The sequence below is a fragment of the Diabrotica virgifera genome, chromosome 3 (assembly GCF_917563875.1).
Source record: "Diabrotica virgifera virgifera chromosome 3, PGI_DIABVI_V3a".
In the NCBI taxonomy this organism is placed as follows: Eukaryota; Metazoa; Arthropoda; class Insecta; order Coleoptera; family Chrysomelidae; genus Diabrotica; species Diabrotica virgifera.
The window spans coordinates 43,777,174-43,799,170 of NC_065445.1; the positions used below are offsets into that span (position 1 = coordinate 43,777,174).

Consider the following 21,997-nt stretch of genomic DNA (forward strand, 5'->3'; position numbering starts at 1 on the left):
GGTGGCGACATACGTACGTACGTACATACCTACGTATGTACATACCTACGTACGTACGTACATACGTACGTACGTACATACGTACGTACGTACATACTTCCGACATGTTTTTTTTTATTTGCTTTTTAGACTCAGGGGGACTCAAAACGTCGAAAAAAAGTGAAATCTGAAATTTTTTTTTGCACGATCCTATAACTTTATTATACTACGTATGTAGTACGATAAAGTAAAAACGGCGTATCTGGGTCACATCATGCGCAACGAAACATACCAGTTCCTTCAACTTATACTCGAGGGTAAAATTAAAGGCGGGATAGGAATAGGACGCAAGAAGATGTCCTGATTCCGAAACATGAGGCAATGGACAGGGATTAACGACAAACAATCTCTGATACACATGGCAATAAACAGTGAGTTAATAGAAAATGTGATCGCTAACATTCATTAGTGGACTTGCATCTGAAAAAGAAGAAGGTAATTTGTTTAAAAGCAATAATATTTAAACAAATGGGTAGATTGATTGGTTATATTGCTTTTTTCTCACTTTTCATTCTGTAAAATTGCCAATTAGTTTGTCATAATTAATAGAATTATTTAGTACCTCTTTTTCTATAGGTATAAAATAATGTGGATCTTAAAAATTTTATTCTGGTTATTATTGACAATGATTTTTCCACCTGCATTGCTTCTTGGGAGGGTTAAATAAATTCTCAGAATTGTTTTTTTTAATATTGCAGTAATATTATTTTTCTGAATAAATGACCACATGGATACAGGTCAAAAATATTTTCTTTACTTATAAAAGTCTTAAATTGTAATACTTAATTTTTCAGTTCTGCTAGGTTTAAATCTTGTTCCTAACAATTCTTGTATTCAAGAGTCACTAATTTCATTATCATGAAAAATTGTTTTGAATTTATTGTTAATAGTTTTATACCTCTCAGATATTTTTTAATGCTCCTAATTAAAGAATCGCATACAACAAAAAAATATTAACTTATAATGTTCTTTTCCATTTCTCATTTAATATTTTCTGAAATTCCATCATGAAATAGTTTCTGTATTTTCTGTCGATTTTTATTATTAGTATCAATACCAATTAAATTTAATGAATGTATTGCGCATGATATAAAATGGGCAGAAAAAATATGTTGTTTTATTCTTGATTGGAGTCCCTTATATTTACCTGATATATTAAACGCATTATTATAACTCTGTCCCCAACAGGTTTAAATCTAAATTTATTTATAAATCTAATTTATTTTAGAATCTTAGGATTTAAAAATTCTAAAATAACTTTCTTTAAGTTTTCACCAGTATGAAAAAATATAGTTAGAACTCCCAAAAATTTTTTTTATAATAAAAGATATATTAAGTATTTAATAATGACTGTTATGTCATTATGTAATAATATTACATAATTATTAGAGAGTAAAATTTGACTTCCTGTATTTCGTTCACTACATATTATGAGTTCCAATTATTATTATATAAAATGAGTAAATATTCCAAAACACCTACATAATTACCATTATTTTCACTAGAAAATACTTCATTTTTCCACTTACTTCCATGGACTGTGTTATTCATCTGTGTATACCCCCCACTCGAGTACAAGCAAAAATGGTGTGATGCAAAAATTCACGGGTTAAATAGAGAAAACTAACTATTAAAAAAATAGGGGAGAGTTGGACAAAACGGGATACCATTCTTGTTTACTTTTACTACGGAAAATATGTTAAAGAAATTACCATAATATTATTTTTTATATGTATAATATTTATTGCAGTACACAAAACACATATCTTTAGCTATTTTTAATAACTGGAAAATAGTAAAAAAAAATATTTATTAAAGTCCTACACATCCCGTTTTATCCAACCACCTTTGGATAAAACGGGATAGGTTTATAATATTTAATTTTTTGTATAAAATTATCTAAAACTTAATTTATGTCTAAATTAGGTAGACAATAAACTGTATAGTAAAATTTCCTCTTGAAAGAATAATATCTTCAGTAGTCAGAAACTTAAAAATAGGCGTTTTTTATGTTGTATGGCAAAATGGGAAATAAGACCTTTTATTTAGGACTAGGTACGTATATCAGAACAAAAGTCACATAAAAATATGTTGCTCTTCTCTGCGGTATGAGAAAACGCTTCATATCTCTAATTAAAAAATTAATAGTCCAACAAATAAATAGGTAGATAAAACGGGACATAAGAAACTGTATCCCATTTTATCCAACTTATTAAGTGTCCCGTTTTGTCAAACTCAGACATTTTTCAAAACAAAGATGGCTGCTGCCTAAATGTGAGAGTAAAATTAGGTAGACTACACATGAGAATATTCGTTAATGACTGCTTAATTAAATGTAATAGTCACCGGAATTATATTTTTATATATGTAGGCAGTATAATGTAGAAAACTACGCACTTAAAAGTACAAAATATCAAAAAATAGAGTCAAACAATTCTAAACACAACAACTTTTCATCAAATATTGGCATCGAGGTAAACTGAGAATGTTAAAATGACGACTGATAACAAGTTTCCGTCGTTGTCCGATTGATAGCATCACTAGTTGGGTCTCTAGGCTAGGTATCCCATTTTATCCGACTATCCCGTTTTATCCAACTCTCCCCTACTCTGTGTACTTTGTACGCACGTAAGAAATAATTATACACTCAATTCGCTCAGCTGAGATTTATTTTGACACATTCGGAATAGGAAACGTTCAACACAAAAATTCCTACCTCATATTATTAACTGCTCAAATCAACTTAATCTTTCATTAAAAAAGAAGAATTATTGGAAATAGTGGTATACTAAAGAGTGGTATAGAGTGTATACTAAACTCATAAAATTTTGTGTAATTTATTTATACAAAATATTTTTATTTTGTACAATAAACAATTATCTCATTTGTTTTCAATACAGTCTAATGGTGTAAATACATAATTATTGATTGGCGTACGGTTTATGTTATTTATGTCTGTTTACTACTAATAATATTGGCTATGAGCAGGTATGTTTGGTTGTGTAGTAATTTCCAGTCACGTCTAGCAACCTAAGTTCCCAAAAAATATACTAACATCACTAGACAGTTGTGTCTCAGATTAGCGAATCGACATTACTTTTATTACTTATATGGTTTCAACGAAATAAATTAACTAGTCTAAATGGGAAATAAGTTAATAAGAAAAAATCTGCCATTCTTATAAAAAAATTATTTATGTTTTTTTTTGTTTCAAATTACAAGAGGAGAATCAGTCCAATTTTTCATGGGGTTAGTTAGTATATTTTATTTATCTTTATAGGAGTGCGCCTACACTACATAATAATCAACATTTTGTTGATTAGAATGTTATAGTTTTTAATAAACATAATATGTCCATATTGTATTAATGATATCACTGCTTCCTTTGCGGTTATTTGTTTTGTATAATAATAAAGCTTAGCCTTCTATTTTTGGAGGAAAAACCCGTTTGATTATACAAATAATATCATATTTACATCATCATTACACGTCTCTACAATAACAGATCTGCTTTAGACCAGCCTGTATCGGAGCCCCCGTTAGGTAAATTATTCCGATTCTTTTTTTTTGCGCAAACTTACTCAAAAAGAGATTCTTATGACAAATCCACAGGGTACCGGGAGGTGTCGCGGTCGGAAAATTGTTTAAGCAATTTTATCTACTCTATCTCATAGTATGTATAAGTTTTTAGTTTGTGAAATCTGTCATTATAGATAGCAGTGCGTAAAGGATTTAAAGTGTGCGTGAAGTAACAATGTATTTTAAATAGGATTTACTTTTTCGCACTGTTTTTTGGCACACGTTCATATAATCAAATATCCTTAACTTTCGCGTTGTCATGGTGATGACATGTGAGCAATAAATAACAAAAGTTTTAAGAGTTTTGTGGTTTGAAAGAAGTTAAATTTTTTTTATGCCAAAGTTCTAAAAATTGTATAATAGAAATGAATTCCAGTGACGAAGAGTTACAGTTTTTTTTATTTGTTTATAGTAGATAAAATATTGTATGAAACTCTGCGTGAAGTACTTTTTGCAAACTTACGCGATGTATAGCACTCGCCCCGCTGTCGCTCGTGCTCTAAACATCGCGTGCGTTCGCAAAAAGCATACTTCACGAACTGTTTCATAAATAACTATATTTTTAAACAAACTCAAAAAATCAATTTTTTTACTTCGTACAAATCTTTTTTTTAAATCGTTGGGTCATTATGAGCAAAAAAGGTCTCTTGTGAGTTTTCTCTAAAATTAATTGTCGAGTGATACGCGATTTAAAATTTGAAAAACCCGAAAATTACCATTATCAAGGCTTAATAACTCGGTTAAAAATTATTATATGAAAGTCAGAAAGTGACTAAATCAAAGTTTAAAGCTCCCCCCGTACATCCTGAAGAAATTTGTGCTATTAATTTATTACTAAGCTGTTATTTTTAATTATTAACAATGAGCGCTAACAGCGTATTGAGGCGGCCGTCAATGTGAGTGGGAGTAAGATGTACCATTGAACTGCCGGAATGGTGTATCTCTTTCGCACTCACATTGACGGCCGCCCCAATACGCTGTTAGCGCTCATTGATGATAACTAAAAATAACAACTTAGTAATAAATTAATGACACACATTTCTTCAGGATCATGTAGGGGAGGCTTTAAACTTTGATTTAGTCACTTTCTGACTTTCAGAATAATAATTTTCAACCGAGTTTTTAAGCCTTGAAAATAGCCATTTTCGCGTTTTTCAAATTTTAAATCGCGTATAACCCGACAACAATTAATTTTAGAGAAAAATCACAAGAGACCTTTTTTGCTCATAATGACCCAAAGAATCTAAAACAAATTTGTACGAAGGGAAATTTTTTTAATTTGTTTAAAAAAATTGTTTAAATAATTTTGCGGCCGCGGTACCGCCTGGCACCCTCGTGGATTTGTTATAAGGACCTCTTTTTGAGTAAGTTTGTGCAAAAAAAACGAATCGGAATAATTTACCTAACGGGGGCGACGATAGAACCTGGTCTAAAGATCGGCTTGGAGGTACTTGACCTACACATTTGAATTAAAAAATAATTCATTGCCTTGCATGAACACGTTGACCTTGCTCATCTCAAGTGCAACTATAATTAACTACCTATGTAAGTAAATCTATGTAAGTAAATCGCCTACAAATGACACAAAGTAATTAAATACTCTTTTAAATACTTTTACATACATTATGCATTTTTATATAATATATTTTTAATGTTCCTTTATAACAAATTATGTAAACAAATGATAAAATTTAAACGCTGGAAAACTATTGTCGAATTACTTTATTATTTAATTTTATATGAAATAAATATTGTTTCTATAGGCTAGGTATAGGCTTTACAGCATTTTTAAATTTAAAATCAGTTGACATAATATTTAATTAATAATTTAAAATAATAAATAAAAATTAGTCCTGTACGCAATATGACACAAAATTTAAATTTATAATAATTGTATATGTATATTATACAGTGTGTCTACGCAAGTTGGAATCATACTATCATACGATATTATCATAGGTCTTGGGCCCTCCATTAAAAAAATATCATCTTCCTCATTTTAAAAGCTTACACTTTCCTCATAGTTACACTTATCTATAGTTGCTTTTTTAACGAAGAGGAGTAAACTAAAAAGACAGATTCACACCCAAGAAAGTCACTAGAAAAGTCACCAAATTCATTTTCTTTTTTCATTGATCATATCAGCTTTCGATGATAATCCATACATGTTATATTGCTAACACATTGCTAAAGAGTTCTAAAAACAACTGTTTTTATATAAAAGTAGACTAAAAATCTAAAAATTAAAGGAATAATGCAGAAAACACAAAAAATCGCCGATATACTTAATTAACCTATAAAATGACAGAAAAGCCAAAATTTCATAAATGTCATTAGTGTCAAAATTTAACAGTGGAGTAAACTAGCCTGCGGTTGGACCAATTAGAATCACTATAAATGGTTGGACCAACAAACTATAAATGAATATTTGCTTTTTTATTTTGTGTATTGTTGTTTCAGTTTAAAAAGTATGTATGATTTCATTAGAACTGAAAGTATCAGTTGCAGTACAGGTGTTTTTATCAAATATCATATAAGAAATACCATTTAACTTACTTGTGTAGCAGAAAAATTGACACCAGTCAATTTTTTCAACCTCGAAATTTTCTTAATGCCTATATCAGTAATCTGCGAACAACCGCCAAAATCCAAACATGTCAGATCTGGACAATGTTCTGCCATACAATCTAACACCTCATCTTTCACTTCCGTGCTGCGACAGAGTACAAAATGAACCAAATTGGGACAATTTTTTAGTAGCTCCACTAAACCTGAAATACAGATTTCTCTATATAGATTTTTTTACCTCAGAAAATAAGTTTTATTTTGGTTTATAAAAGCTTACCAAAGTATTAGCTGACGGAACAAATGAAATAATTTGACTATTCATAATAATAAAATTCAAAATATAAACTAAATACAATTAACTAATTAACTAAATATAACTAACAAACAACGAAACAACAATAATACAAATACCTAATAATATAATCAGCAAGAATAATACAATAATTATTTACTATAATATGTTAAATTATAACAACTGAAATTATACAGAGATGAGCGCGCTAATAACTGGCAAAATAACACAAAAGATGGAAAACATAATACATTGTGAAATAAACAGAGATAAAACTTGTAGAGGTTGAAATTATCGTTATAAACGTATAAATTAACATTACATTACATAGTTTCCCACTTTTAGACGTCTCTGACAGGAGTATGCAGGAGTATTTTATAAAATTCTCTTGGCACAGTGACAGCTGTCATACTCCTCCGATGCGTCTAAAGGTGGGAAACTATGTAATGTAGCGTTAATTTGTACGTTTATATCGATAATTTTCTCCTCTACTAGTTTCATCTTTTTTACTTCACAATGTATTACATTCTCCATGTTTTGCGTTATTTTGCCGGTTTTTAGCGCGCTCATCACTGTATATTTTGAATATATACGGAAAATTTTATGAGTTTACTATACACTCCCACTATTTTCAATAATTCTTCTTTTTTAATGAAAGAGTAAGTTTATTTGAGCTGCTAATAGTGTGAGGTAGGCATTTTTGTGTTAATTGATGGATTCGACCGTTACTTGATGGAAGTTCATTTTATCTCACAATAAAACACTGAAAAACGTTTGTTTTTCTATACTTCCACAAAATTTATTACAACTATGTTATTACTACAGCTGTTTCGGCAAAGTGCCTTTCTCAAGTGATATATTTAACAATGTGTTTGCCTTTTTAAGTCTTTAACTGAAGAGGTTGAGGAGTGGGGAGCTGTTTGTCTCGAGTTGGTCATTCAGAATTATATCTGTATTTTTCAATTTATTAATTTCCATTGATTCTAAAAGTGATAGCTTAAGGCCTTTATTTTGAATATGTAGAATTTGAAACTCTTCATTGAAAGAATGATTATGATCTAGAAGGTGAAGTGCGTATGTAGAAGTGTCTGTTTTTCTATTGTTGAAAGCCCTTTTGTGTTCTGCTATCCGTTTGTCAAAAGTTCTGCCAGTTTGACCGATGTAAGTTTTCGGACAGTCACCACAAGTTAGTTTGTACACACCACTCTGTAGTTGCTTTCTCTTTCGGCTTTTATTGTTTTTAATATGTTTGCTTAAGTTGTTGTTAGTTCTGAAAGCTGGTGTTATTCCTTTCTTTTTTATGTATCTGGCTATTTTTGTTGTTATTTTGCCAGTATATGTGAGAGAGCAGAAGGTACTGGGTTCTTTCTGTGGTGGTGGATACACTAATTTCAAGGCTTTCTTATGGAGTTTTTGGTTTAAAATGTTGTTAACTGTTTGTTAACAATAGCAGACAAATAGCAGTAAACAATGGCTATAACGAACAAACAGTTAACAACATTTTAAACCAAAAACTCCATAAGAAAGCCTTGAAATTAGTGTATCCACCACCACAGAAAGAACCCAGTACCTTCTGCTCTCTCACATATACTGGCAAAATAACAACAAAAATAGCCAGATACATAAAAAAGAAAGGAATAACACCAGCTTTCAGAACTAACAACAACTTAAGCAAACATATTAAAAACAATAAAAGCCGAAAGAAAAAGCAACTACAGAGTGGTGTGTACAAACTAACTTGTGGTGACTGTCCGAAAACTTACATCGGTCAAACTGGCAGAACTTTTGACAAACGGATAGCAGAACACAAAAGGGCTTTTAACAATAGAAAAACAGACACTTCTACATACGCACTTCACCTTCTAGATCATAATCATTCTTTCAATGAAGAGTTTCAAATTCTACATATTCAAAATAAAGGCCTTAAGCTATCACTTTTAGAATCAATGGAAATTAATAAATTGAAAAATACAGATATAATTCTGAATGACCAACTCGAGACAAACAGCTCCCCACTCCTCAACCTCTTCAGTTAAAGACTTAAAAAGGCAAACACATTGTTAAATATATCACTTGAAAAAGGCACTTTGCCGAAACAGCTGTAGTAATAATATAGTTGTAATAAATTTTGTGGAAGTATAGAAAAACAAACGTTTTTCAGTGTTTTATTGTGAGATTTTTGTGTTATATGTTTCCTATTCTGAATCTGTCAAAACCCCTCTGAGTTGAACGAACCGATTTTAATAAATTTACTATTATAGACAGTTAGGTCTAAGGTTAGGTCTGAGATTAGACGAATATGAATACCTGGGCCTGAAAATCACGAATGATGGAACACTGGACGGAACCATTAAAAATATTCAGAGTAGGAAAGCAATTATACAATAAGATAAATAATCAAAACAAGAAAAATATCTATTAGGGGAGTGCATATAGATTTTCACTTCGGAAAAAATCAAACAAGATAGATCTTTTTGTAATTTCATTAAGAAATGTTTAATAAACAACATATCAAAAAGTTCTACTCGAGAAGTTGGTTCTTCATTTTTTATTAAACAAATGAACTGCGAAAATAGATGTTCTTTTAAATAACTCCGAAAATATATATTTTTGAAAAAACTGACTTGGCCATTGAAAAATTCAGAAAATTTTACAAAAAAAACCTTATATAAAGATTTTTCTAAAATTAAATCTGTAGCTTCTATAATTTTTTATTTATAACGCTAAAGTCACCCTTCTCACAAACATTGGCGCACTGTAAACTAGCGTACGGCAAAGTGCACGGTTGAGTTATTTTAATGTAATTCTTTAACTAATCGATCAAATTGAATTTTACAAATTGAACATGAAAGAAGAATAATTAAGCTATCTTAGAGTTATAATAAAAAGAAACAAAATGTATGGGCAAAAGTACGGTGTGGGCTGAAAGTGAGACATATGAATTTTGTTTAAAAATGATTTAAAAATGTGTAACTAATACAATTTTTCTTTTAAAACTCTAAATTTTGCACAACTTACCTTTCAAGCATCTTACTAAACGATGATTCATTCAAAAAAAATTTCAAAAATTTAATTCAAATGATACGATGTCTCAAAAAATGTAATTTTTGAAAACTTTATAGTTTTACAGAATTAACACCATTTTAAGACGGTATTACTCAAGTTTGAACAGGTCTATTACAGTTTTATACGTGTTTTTTAAAGATTAGGATGTAGTATTTAAAATGCACTAAATTATTTTACTATAAAAATGAAATAAACTATTTCTTTTTGAGAAAATTAAGAAAGATAACAAAAATGTAATACAATTACCAGCTAAAAAAAAGTTTATACAAAGTGATCAAAACTTTTTTCTGTAAAACTTATCTAAAATATATTTAATAATAAGCTTCAACAATAATAAATGTTCAACAAAAAAAATTTTTTTAGCTCTTATACAGTATGTCTGCGTAACTTGGAACCTATTGATATCTTTTTTATTATCAGTCTTACGAAAAAAAGTTATTCTTTATAAAATACTCTGCATCATATATAATCTAAGATGCAACCATCAAATATAAAATTTTATTAATTTTATAATGTCAAAAAATATGAATTTCACTCAAGAGTAAAGTAGCTTTATATTTCACAACATCGAAAATTGTTATAAAGAAAAGCTGTTTGGAATTAAAAAATATGTTTCAGAGTTCAACTACATTCTTCTAATTAAAATATTGTGAATAATAAAGGCACTTGACTTTTAAGAAAAATTCATATTTTTTACATACCTCGTATAAAACTGAAAAAGTTTGATATCTGATGGTTGTATCATAGATTTTAGACTAGGTAGAGAATTTTATGAAGAATAACTTTTTTTCGTAAAATTGATAATAAAATAGTTACAATAATTGAAATAAAATGATGATGGGTATCCGTAATTTGAGAAAAAATTGAATCTTTTTTTATTAGAATAACGTAATTGTATATTAAAACATAGTTTTACTTTTCAAACAACTTTTCATAATAGCATTTTTTGATATGCTGGAATAAAAAGGTACTTTACTCTTTAAAGAAATTCATATTTTTGACATAACTCGTATAAAATTGATAAAATTTGATATCTGGTGGTTGCGTTTTAGATTTTTGACTATCCATAGTATTTTATGAAGAATAACTTTTTTTCGTAAAATTGATAATAAAAATGTTTTCCATGTGGTTCCTAGCTACGCAAACACACTGTATAAGAGCTTCTGTATAAGAATTTTCAAATTGTAATGCCATATATGGTTTCAGCATAACCAAAAACAAAATAGAAACATATTTTATCAAAGTAAAATGATGAATTCAACGATATTTTTTAAATTATTTATACAAAACAATTGTTATTGTTTAAACAATTAATAAACAATTAGCGGCCAAATCTGGGAGTAGAACTTTTTAGTTATAACATGTATATAAACTAACAAAAAAAGTTTTAGAAAAATATAAGCTTATTTGAATTATTCCGAAACAATGTATGTTTTCATTCTAATTGCACTCCCCTATATAACGCCGTAGTGAAAAGCATTGTAACATAAAGCTGCGAAGTATGACCTATGAAGAAAAAATCAAAACGAATGTTAGAGGTCACCGAAATGGATTTCTGGAGAAGAGCTGCAGGAAGATCAAGAAGAGAACATGTCACCAATGAACGGATACGAGAAAAAAGGAAGGTCACGCATACAATAAATGACGAAATAAACGAAATACAACTAAGATGGTTTGGTCACGTACAAATAATGCATGAGCACAGAATCCCAAAACCAGTACAAAACTGGAAACCGCGAGGTAGAAGAAGAATACGTTGTAAACTGATAGTATATTAAGTATATTAAGTAGGTCTGAGATTAGTAAACCGACTATAAAAATGAAGGTGTAAGCTATTCAGTGATAGCAGCTGTACATAACTTACCTTTAGTTGTAATCAAACCATCATCATTTCTTGATAAATACAGTTTTCGAACATTTTTACATTTAGAAATTATTTTTAATATCTCGTCGTCCAATGGAGCTGAAGTCAAATTAATTGACAATGTCTGTTCGTTAGCAATAGCTGACAAAACCGATTTGAAATGAATGTTTCTCCAAAAATAGGCTGAAGTCGTAAATCTACGTAGAATTCTGTTTCTAATATTATATGGCAGTGCACTAAGTTTTTCATCATTTTCTTTCATGTATATGGCAAGGTTATCAACGACATAATCAATGGCTCTATAAGAAGTTGAATTAATGTATTGGAGAAAAAAAATTGAGACAAAATATAATAGTCAGGGATCAAGGCCTATTTTCACCATTTACTACTAACAGGCTAATTTTTCGTGAGTAGTTTCATTTTGAGGACACGCCTAACTTTTTTCCTTACAACAATTTCCGTATGTGGTTGATAACAAATAAGACAGCAGGGATAGTCCAGTCGGGTTAGACGAATAACAGTCTTAACCTTACATGCCGAGCTGCCCCAAATATTATTTTTCTAATCTTTATGGAGGTCAATAGTAGTGTAAATTTAAAATCTCGACTAAATTCCACCGTTGCATTAGCCGTCATTTTGATTTTAAACGCGAACCGTTTTTGCTCAATATCTCCGCCATTTTCTCGACAAAAAGTATGAGAACTACAATTGTTGAAAATGTGATTTTCTATAATTTCTTTCATTACAATTTTTTTCGTGCGGTCGATATTTTCAGAGTTATGGGGGAAAATAATGACTGTTAGTGCATAATTTTATTATTAAATTATTTCGTTTATTATTAATTTTACGACAAAAATGTACCTATACAAAAAGGGCAACTCGGCATGCAAGGTCAAATGTTATTCCGACTGGGCTAGAATGAAAAATATTATGTTTAACACTTTTATAAATTGTTGATTTAATTGTTGTTGGGTCGCTGGTTTAATTGTAGATATCGTAGTGGTAAATATTAGCTCGATAGAGTGGAACAAAAAATTGGTAGACTTTCACACCTGTTTATTGATGAAACACATATGGTCGAATCGTAACATACTTGGATTTTAAAAAAGATCTCCACCCCTATTTGGAGTAAAGCTTACAGCGTTGCCGTATAGGTGAAATAATATTTAAAGCTAAGAATTGAAATAGTAAAATGTAAACATAACACATTAAAAATAGTTTAAGATGAATTATGAGATAGTGAAATAAAAAATACGGAAATATGACTTAATTTTAAACAACACTCACATTTTCCTACAAATTGTGTGGTACTTTGTCCTGGTCCTACTTTCAAAAGTTGTTAATACCACAAGACCATTTTTTTATTAGTAACAATAGGACAAAGGTATAACTTGTTAGGTTAGTGTATTTTTCATCCAAATAAAGCAATGTCCTACAAAAAATGCAGGTAAGTATCGCTAGTCCGACAAGAATCAATAATAAACGAAATAATTCAATAATTATGCTCTAACTGTCATTATTTTCCCCCATAACTCTGGAAATATCGACCGCACGAAAAAAATTGTAATGAAAGAAATTATAGAAAATTACAACAATTTTAGTACCTACTTATACTTTTTGTCGAGAAGTTGAAACTGGCGGAGATATTGAGCAAAAACGGTTCACGTTTAAAATCAAAATGACGGCTAACGCAACGGCTGAATTCAGTTGATATTTTAAATTTACACTACTACTGACCCTCCCTAAAGATTAGAAAAATAAAATTTGGGGCAGCTCGGTATGCAAGGTTATGCCTGTTATTCGTCTAACCCAGGAGTTCCCAAACTTTTTTGTACCACGCCCCCTTTTGTTGAAAAGGAACAAAACAAAAACAAATAAGTATTAGATTAAAAACAAAACATTAATTTCTTCTGCCATAAGATACAACAATATCAGTTTCCATAAAATACAAACATTATTAATAAAAGAAAAATAGATTAGGTTGGTTAGTGAGATGGATGTGCTTGCATTTTATTTACTTGTATGCCTATTCGTGGCTGAGTTTTAGCGTTGATTGAGAATATTTCAATCAACGGTTTTAGTAAGTGCACAACACAAGTCACTAGCAACATCAATAGTCGAGGAAATTAAGCATTTTGGCTCGCAATTTTTTCGTCCAGCATGGATTTACTTGAAATTTTCACAGACGGTAGGGAATAGACCAAGGATCATTTTCTATATCATACCACCGTACGCTAAAACCTTGGGGGTGGTTGCCACCCCATCTCGGGGGTGGGAATTTTTTATTCAATTTTAACCATGCAAATCCATGTAAAAAGTAATTCTAAGAAAAAAATATTTTTTACATTTTCTTCGTAAAACTAATATTTTTCGAGTTATTCGCGCTTGAAGGTAACAGTTTTTCGACGAAAAAATCGACTCCTTTAGAGAGTTTTCTAAGAATACCTTGAAAAATATACATTTAATCAAAAAAACTGTAGATATCAAAATTGTATCTTTTAGTAACACAAATCAAATTCTCTTTCTATAATATCTTTAAGACCAATATAAACCGAGATAAGGTACGTTAAAAGTTAGCTTTTTTCGTCAAATGTATAATTTGAAATATTCAAAGCCAAATACCGGGAAAACTTTGCATTTTTTGAAGAAAATTTAAAAAATATTTTTTTAAGTATATAATTAGATCTTTCAAAAAATAATAATGGAAAGTTTCTACCATGAAAATTTAGCGACTTATGATCAAAGAAAGGTCGGTACCTGCTTTTATCTACGAAAAAATCAGTGAAAACAACCCCCTAACTACCCTCCTAATTAAAAATTAATCTTAACCTTTCTGTAATTCCTTGCATATTTGTATTAACAATATATTCAAGAAATTTGACCTATTTAAAAGATATAATTTTAAAAAGATTGAAGTTTAAAGAAAAATTGATTTTTTGCAATTTCGTATTTTTCACCATTTACTTCAAAATATCTCCGAAAATACTGAAGTTACGAAAAAAATGATAGACTACTAAATTGTAGCTTTTTAAATACCTAAAATTTAATTGTTAATAGATTCTCATTATAATGAACAATTAGCGAGATATAGCTGTTTAAAACCTCTATTTACAAGCAAACACCCCCTTATTCGAGCCCTTTAAACCCACCCCAATTAAAAAATAAGGGATCTTACGAAATTTAATTTACACAGTCTTATAGCTCTTCAAAAATCCTACAAAATCATTTTTGAAACAACTTTCTATCGCCAAAAATGAAGGAGCTATGTTTATAAAACGATTTTTTTTTTTCGAAAAATTCGAATAGTCCGCTTATGGAGCATTTTCAATGTATGTATAATACCACAGAACCGGTTCGTATACTGGAAGATGACTAAAAGACTATTTGTATTTGTATTTGTGCACATTTGTAAATTCATATTTTTCTGTAAATAAATGTTTGTGTAATTCTTTAATTCTACTTTTTTCTATAAAGATCAATTAAATTATCTACTTACAAAAATTTTAATGTTCTTAAGGGTGGTTTTTAAGGGTTTAAATATTATGATATTATATCCTAAAGCATAAAACAATCATTCTTTAACCAATCAACACCAAATTTTACCCATATTAAAGTTTACAATGTTTTTATATAATTTTTGAAAATAAGGGGTAGTTTACATCCCTAAAAATAATCAAAGCCCTTGAGCATGATATAGAATATAAAGTACAGGGTGAGATAATCCTAATCCTAAATTTTTATGTAAATCGATGCAAACCGAAATTATTCTTTTAGGATAAGTAAATTTTTTATATATAGCTCCAACAAGGGTGGTTTAAAGGGTTGAAATATTATGGTAGTATATCTTAAAGCATAAAACAATCATTATGTAACTAATAAGAACCAAATGTTGACAATATTAAAGTTTAAGAAGTTATTTTATAATTTTTTTACAATTAAGGGTAGTTTTCACCCTTAAAAAACCAAAAGCGTACAACGGCTCAATATAGAAAATGAACTAGAGGGTGCAATGAGCCTAATCCCAAATTTTTGTACAAATCGATGCTGGACGAAAAAATTGCGAGGTTTTGCCATTTTTTCAGCTTCATTTTCTCGACTACAAGTTTATTCCGAAACTTTGTTTTAATTGCCACAAAAGTGTTGAAAATCGCACAAATAGTTACTTAAAAAAGGCAAATATAAATGAAGAGCTTCCCGTGATACACTAAGATACACTTTGAAATATTTTAACCAAAATGAAGGTTTGTCCATTATAACAAAGTATTTGGCAGAGGAATCATGCAAAAAATCATTTGGATTTATTTGCAAAGCATCTTCTTGAAGTGATTCAGGCAGGGAGTCTATGTTGACATGGAATGGATCAGTTGACATTCTGTAAATAAAAAATTGTCACAAGTGTTTGAGAAGTATTTCTGGAACTCTTCAATTAGGCTCTCCAAATGGTTTGATATTTCGATATGAAGGTTTGTCCATTATAACAAAGTATTTGGCAGAGGAATCATGCAAAAAATCATTTGGATTTATTTGCAAAGCATCTTCTTGAAGTGATTCAGGCAGGGAGTCTATGTTGACATGGAATGGATCAGTTGACATTCTGTAAATAAAAAATTGTCACAAGTGTTTGAGAAGTATTTCTGGAACTCTTCAATTAGGCTCTCCAAATGGTTTGATATTTCGATTTTCAAACTTGATCCTTCATAAATATCCTTGAAGCGTGTTTCTTCTGAGATTGGCTCTACTTTAGAGAAATTTGAATAATTTCAGGGGTTTGCTGATATTTTACGCCTCCAAAGTTGAGTAACTAAGCCTCCATCACAATGCGTAACTACTATATTTGAGTCTCCACCCTGCAGTTTTAGGTTAAGGCTGTTCAACTAGTCAAAGATGTCTGACAAATAAGCCAATATTACTTGGGTACAATGTTTTTTGAAGGCCATGTTTAGCTCATTTTGCTTTTGATGTTCCCAGGTAAATACTTCATCTCGAAGGTCAAATAATCTTGCCAAAATGTTTCCTTTTGAGAGCCATCGTACTTCTGTATGAAGTAGCAGTGTTTTGTGATCACTTTCTAATACTTCACATACTTTCTAATACTTCACTAATTTAATACACAACTTTAAGACAGCCATAAGTTCATTTCGAAGGGTTTTTGCTGCCAAGGCTTGTCGATGTATAAAACAATGTATCCCAATCACATCAGCATTTTTCTCTATTACTAATTGCAAATAGCCTGAGCGAAAACCAAGCATTGAAGGTGCGCCATCTCTACATAACTGATCAGTTTTTGCCAAGAGAGTTCATGTTTGTCACAAAACTCTCGCTCTGCTTTCATAACATTAACAGCTTTTGTCGTGGTCTCCAGTCTCCAACCCTGTAGAAAAAAGTAGCTCGTCTTTCGTTTTGAATATACCGAACATAAACAATTAACTGATAGGTAACATTGTGCTATGTCAGTACTCTCGTCTACCTGAATAGCAAAAAATGGCGATTATTTTACTGCATCAACTACCTGGTTTTGTATGTCTTCGGTCCTATCATCAATGCGGCGTTTCAGTGTTGTCAAAAAGAGGTAGGTATTTGAGATAACTTTTGCTTACTCTGCGTTACCAGACACAGTTTAACAAGCGGTTAATTTTGAATTTTAGAAAAATAACTAAATTTAATTTAATGTTCAACGCGTCTCGCGCCCCCCTGATATGACCTCACGCCCCCCAAGGGGGCGCGCCCCCCAGTTTGGGAATCCCTGGTCTAACCCGACTGGACTATCCATGCTATCTTTGTTATCTACCACATACGGAAATTGTTGTAAGGAAAAAAGTTGGGTGTCTCGTCAAAATGAAACTACTCACGAAAAATTAGCTTGTTATCATAGTAGTAAATGGTGAAAATATGCCTGGGATCCCCGACTATAACAAGTGATGCAAAACGTAAATCACATACATCATTTTACTTTTAACTACCCACGTTTTGATCGCGTAGGTCAAAGGTGGCACATATTGCGTTTCAGGTCTAATGTGCAAATATCTTTAAAAATGTGCTACATAACTAACATAATTTCAATAAGTGCTTGAAACTTGAAAAAGGCAATAAAAATTAACAAGTTTATATGCAAGGGCAGCTGGTGATAATTTTATGCTGTCATATGACACGATGCTGTCTTTTTCACTAGTAATTACACGAGAGCTCTAAAATTATCGATTTGTATCCCGAGTGACACTTTTGACAGTTCTAATTTTACCACCCGAAGGGGAGTGAAATTGTTTCCAAAACTTGCCTGGTTATAGAAACGAGAGCCCGCAGGGCTAGAGTGACTATTACTGGGTGAAAACAAGTTTGAGAAAAAAATTGGAGCATTGGAGTGTGATAGGTATTCGAAAAGTTATTTTGTAATACTTACATACAAAATTTAAGTCTTTGTATAAAAAGATTTAGTGACAATTATCCCAATTAATGTGACTCACACTTTCCGATTTGTTAAAGTGAACAGCACAGTTTTAGGCCAGGGTAATAAGACAAAAATATACCTTGTTCGTGATCGTGACACTTCAGCAGCCAGGGTACTGAAGCGTTTTTTCGACAGGTAATACCTATAGGAACAAATTGTAACTATTTCCTGCGTAGGATCTGGCGGCCATTTTTATTTATAAATAATTAACTGTCAAAAAATGGCATTTCCCCTTTTTTTCAAATCAACGGAAAACAGTGAAACTTATGATTTTTTTGTACAAATATCTTCGAGTTTATGGAAAAAGCTTTAAAATGACGTATTACAAATCTACTATTTATAATGGTAAATAAGCCACAATTTTACCAAAAAAGATTATATTAACGTTTAGAAGCCCAAATCGGGTTTCGTTTTACTGAATACTGAAGTAGTATTTTGTATTTTGACAACGAAACCAGATTTGGGCTTCGAAACGTTAATATAATATTTTTTTGGTAAAATTGTGGCTTATTTCCCATTATAAATAGTTGATTATAAAAATGCCATAAGGAAATAGCTTCAGGGCGTATTACAAAGTTTGATATACTCATTTATTGTTAATATAAGTGCGAAAAAAGGTCGGAATTGCAAAAAAAATATTTACGCAATAACTGTTGTAAAAATTAGTGTACAGCTTTGAAATTTTTGTCAAATGAGGTTTCTTTGATGCATAATATGTGATAAAAATTTCAAAGCGATTCATTTAATTGTTTAAATTTTATTCAAATTGTTTATCCCAGAGAGCATTTTTTTTGCAATATCATAAGTCAGAAAAAATGCCGTTACAACCATTCCACAGGTGTCAAATGAAAGAGCATGAGCTACATTTTCAACATGGTTTAAAAAAGTGAATAAAAAATGCATTTATTAGTATTAAATAATTATGCAAAAGTATCGTCAATTTTTCTTTATAAACTTTTTGAATAACTTTTTCCAAAAAATTAACTTTTTTACCCTGTTTTAAGTGCACAACTACCAAGTAATATTATTTATATCATAATTGATAAAAAATTGTAATAAATATATATAATTTCTTATATAACAAAATAAAAAGTTTATAAGGAAAGATTTACGATACTTGTGCATAATTATTTATTACTAATAAATGCATTTTTTTTCACTTTTTTAAACCAAGTTGAAAATATAGCCCATGCTCTTTCATTTGACACCTGTGGAATGGTTCTAACGTCATTTTTTTCTGACTTTGTTATTGCAAAAAAATGCTCTCTGGGATAAACAATTTGAATAAAATTTAAATAAGCATATTTACAGATGCTAGCGTGTGTAGACACCAGGGTGTTAAAATCGGTTAGGGTTTGTAAAAACAGTACATTTAGAGATGCTAGCGTGTGTAGACACCAGGGTGTTGAAATCAGTAAGGGTTTGGAAAAACAGTACATTTACAGATGCTAGCGTGTGTTGACACCAGGGTGTTGAAATCAGTTAGGGTTTGGAAAAACAGTACATTTACAAATACTAACAGATTTGTACACCAGAAGTGTTGAATCCAGCTAGCTTTTTTAGTGGCTATACATGCATAGATGCTAACGGCTATTATTGACATTGATTTTATACAGTATGGTGTAAATGTCTGGAATAAATTCATTATTTCGGAAGCCAGCGACTTTAAGGAAAAATCCTGAAAGAGGATTTTTAATTTTAAATTATGACTTCTTGACATATATATCAAACTAGTGACGTCATCCATCTGGGAGTGATGTTTTTTGTGACTACGCCAAAGCTTTTGATTGTGTAAATCACAAAATTTTGATAAAAAAACCAAATTTCTACGGAATTCGAGGTATTTCTTTAGATTGGTTCCAATCTTACTTGGATGATAGGAAACAACTGGTTAGAGCAAATGATACAGACTCTAGTCTCAAAAACATTGTATGTGGGGTACCTCAAGGTTCAGTATTGCGTCCTCTACTTTTCCTTATCTTTATTAATGACATCACTAGTTTAAAAATCGATGTAAAAATCTTTCTTTTTGCTGATGATACCAGTATCACTTAAAGCAACTTAAATATTGCAACTCTTCATGCTATTATAACTTCTGATCTACTTACAATAAAAACCTGGTCTGACTCTAATTTACTCTCGTTTAACGTAGATAAAACACTAAGACAGTAGCATTATCTTATAAAGGAGCTCTTCAACCCTTACCTCTTAATAACAGCCAGATCAGTACCGTTGATTCTGTAAAATTTCTTGGAATTTTTTTAGACAGCAACCTTAAATGGTCCCTCCATATCGATTTACTAAGGAAGAAAGCTTCAGCTTGCTAAGATCTGTTTCGAATGAACTTAATTTAACATCTTCCAAAATAACATATTTTTTTTGTTCGAGTCACATCTTCGTTATGGTCTTCCTTTTTGGGGTTTTGGTACAGCTGCCCAATTCGACGTTATTTTCAAATTAGAAAAAACAGCAATTTGGCCTCATAAGAACAACACAATGCAGAAGTTACTTTAAAGATCACGGAATTTTAACCCTTCCAAGCTTTGTATATTTTAGAAACTGTTTGCTTAATTCGTAAACATCTACATGTCTTTCCACCAAGACCTAATCATGACTACTTCACGAGAAATTCTACCTTTGACGTCTATTTACCGACCCCGTCCTCTGAGTTAGTAAAGAAATCTATATTATATTCCGCAAAAAACTTTACAACCATCTCCCTCTACAACTTAAATCTGCAGCATCTTTCCCCAAATTCCGTGAACTGACAAAAGCCTACCTATCTGAAAGACCATATTATTCAGTAGAAGATTTTCTTAATCAAGAACTAAGAAATTACAGTACTCTTTGCACAAGTAGTATTTTTATTATATTTTTTTTATCTATATTAGGGTGTCACATGCAGCAGCTTAACTTTTAAACTTATTAATTACTAGGTAGACAATTTGCAATTTATTTAAATTTTGTAATTGATTCTTTCTGTTTAACTTCATTATTATTATTATTATTATTATGTTAAATATATTGACGATTTATGTAATTTTAGTAAATTGAATTGTTATTGTTTTATTTTTAGTCCGTTCTTTAACGGTAAAATATTGCAAAACCTCTAAATTTTAAAGAACCGCTTGTATTGACATGAAATTTGGCATACACATAGCTAACAAGTCAAAGAAAAAAAGTGATATTGTACCGATATGTGCTTTTGCCCTGGGAATGGTTTTCACCCCCTCTTGGGGGTGAAAAAATATTCGTCCTAAGAAAGTCAGGAAATGGATAAACTGGCTAATTTTAAGTAACTTTTGTTCTATAGAGTTTTTTCACTAAGTCAATACTTTTCGAGTTATTTGGCAGTGAATATGTTCATTTTCTCAACAAAATAACCACGCTTTTAGACAGTTTTTCTCAAATAACTCAAATAGTAACTATTTTGTCGAAAAAATATTCTTAGCAAAAATATAGCCTGTAAAAAACTTAAAAAAATGGTGTATATATCACGTCTCTACACCTAGTAGAAGCAGAGTTATAGCTAATGAAAAATAGGTTCATATTCGTCAAATTCCAAATTCATCCGAAAAACTCATTACAACTTATTTAAAGTGTTTGAAAAAAGCTTCATTTTTGTTTTATAATAAAAATTTTTAACATCAAAATTAAACAAGTTACGCTCAAAATAAAGTTAGTCCCTTTTGGTTTTGTTAAAAAAATCGAGAAAATCACCCCCTAATTAGTATCTTAAATGAACTTAATCGTTACGACTTCACAAGTTTCTTGACTCGTGTATATATTGTTTATATGATCTGTAAGTTTCATCGGTTCAAAGTCCTTATTATTGAAAGGGCTGTAGTTAAAAGGGGTTGAACGAGTCACTGATCACGAATGTATGCAAATTTAGAAACACCAAATCTTAATCAATTTTTGTCTAACAGAAAAACAAAAAAATACATGATATTCAGAAATGCAAATCTAACTTTTTTTGTTTTTCGAGATTTTTGGTATCTCTAATAATTTTTAAGTTATTTTGAAAAAAAGCATATTTTTCAAAATTTAAATTTTTAAAAATTTTACTTTGAAACCAAATTTTTTCAAAAATAAGCACTTTAAATCGATGAAACTTACAGATCATATAAACACAACATAAGTA

General features: G+C 30.4%; 1 protein-coding gene across 2 annotated transcripts in view; it reads right to left on the reverse strand.

The window, feature by feature from the left end:
- The window catches only part of LOC114327915 (protein AMN1 homolog), a 42,990-nt gene that overhangs the window by 15,170 nt on the left and 5,823 nt on the right, over positions 1-21,997 (reverse strand). For both annotated transcript variants that reach the window (XM_028276631.2, XM_028276630.2), the window contains exons 2-3: positions 11,409-11,707; positions 6,175-6,389 (exon numbers count right to left, since the gene is read on the reverse strand). In XM_028276631.2, the coding sequence (XP_028132432.1) occupies positions 6,175-6,389; positions 11,409-11,707 (514 nt within the window). The remainder of the gene's footprint in view (positions 1-6,174; positions 6,390-11,408; positions 11,708-21,997) is intronic.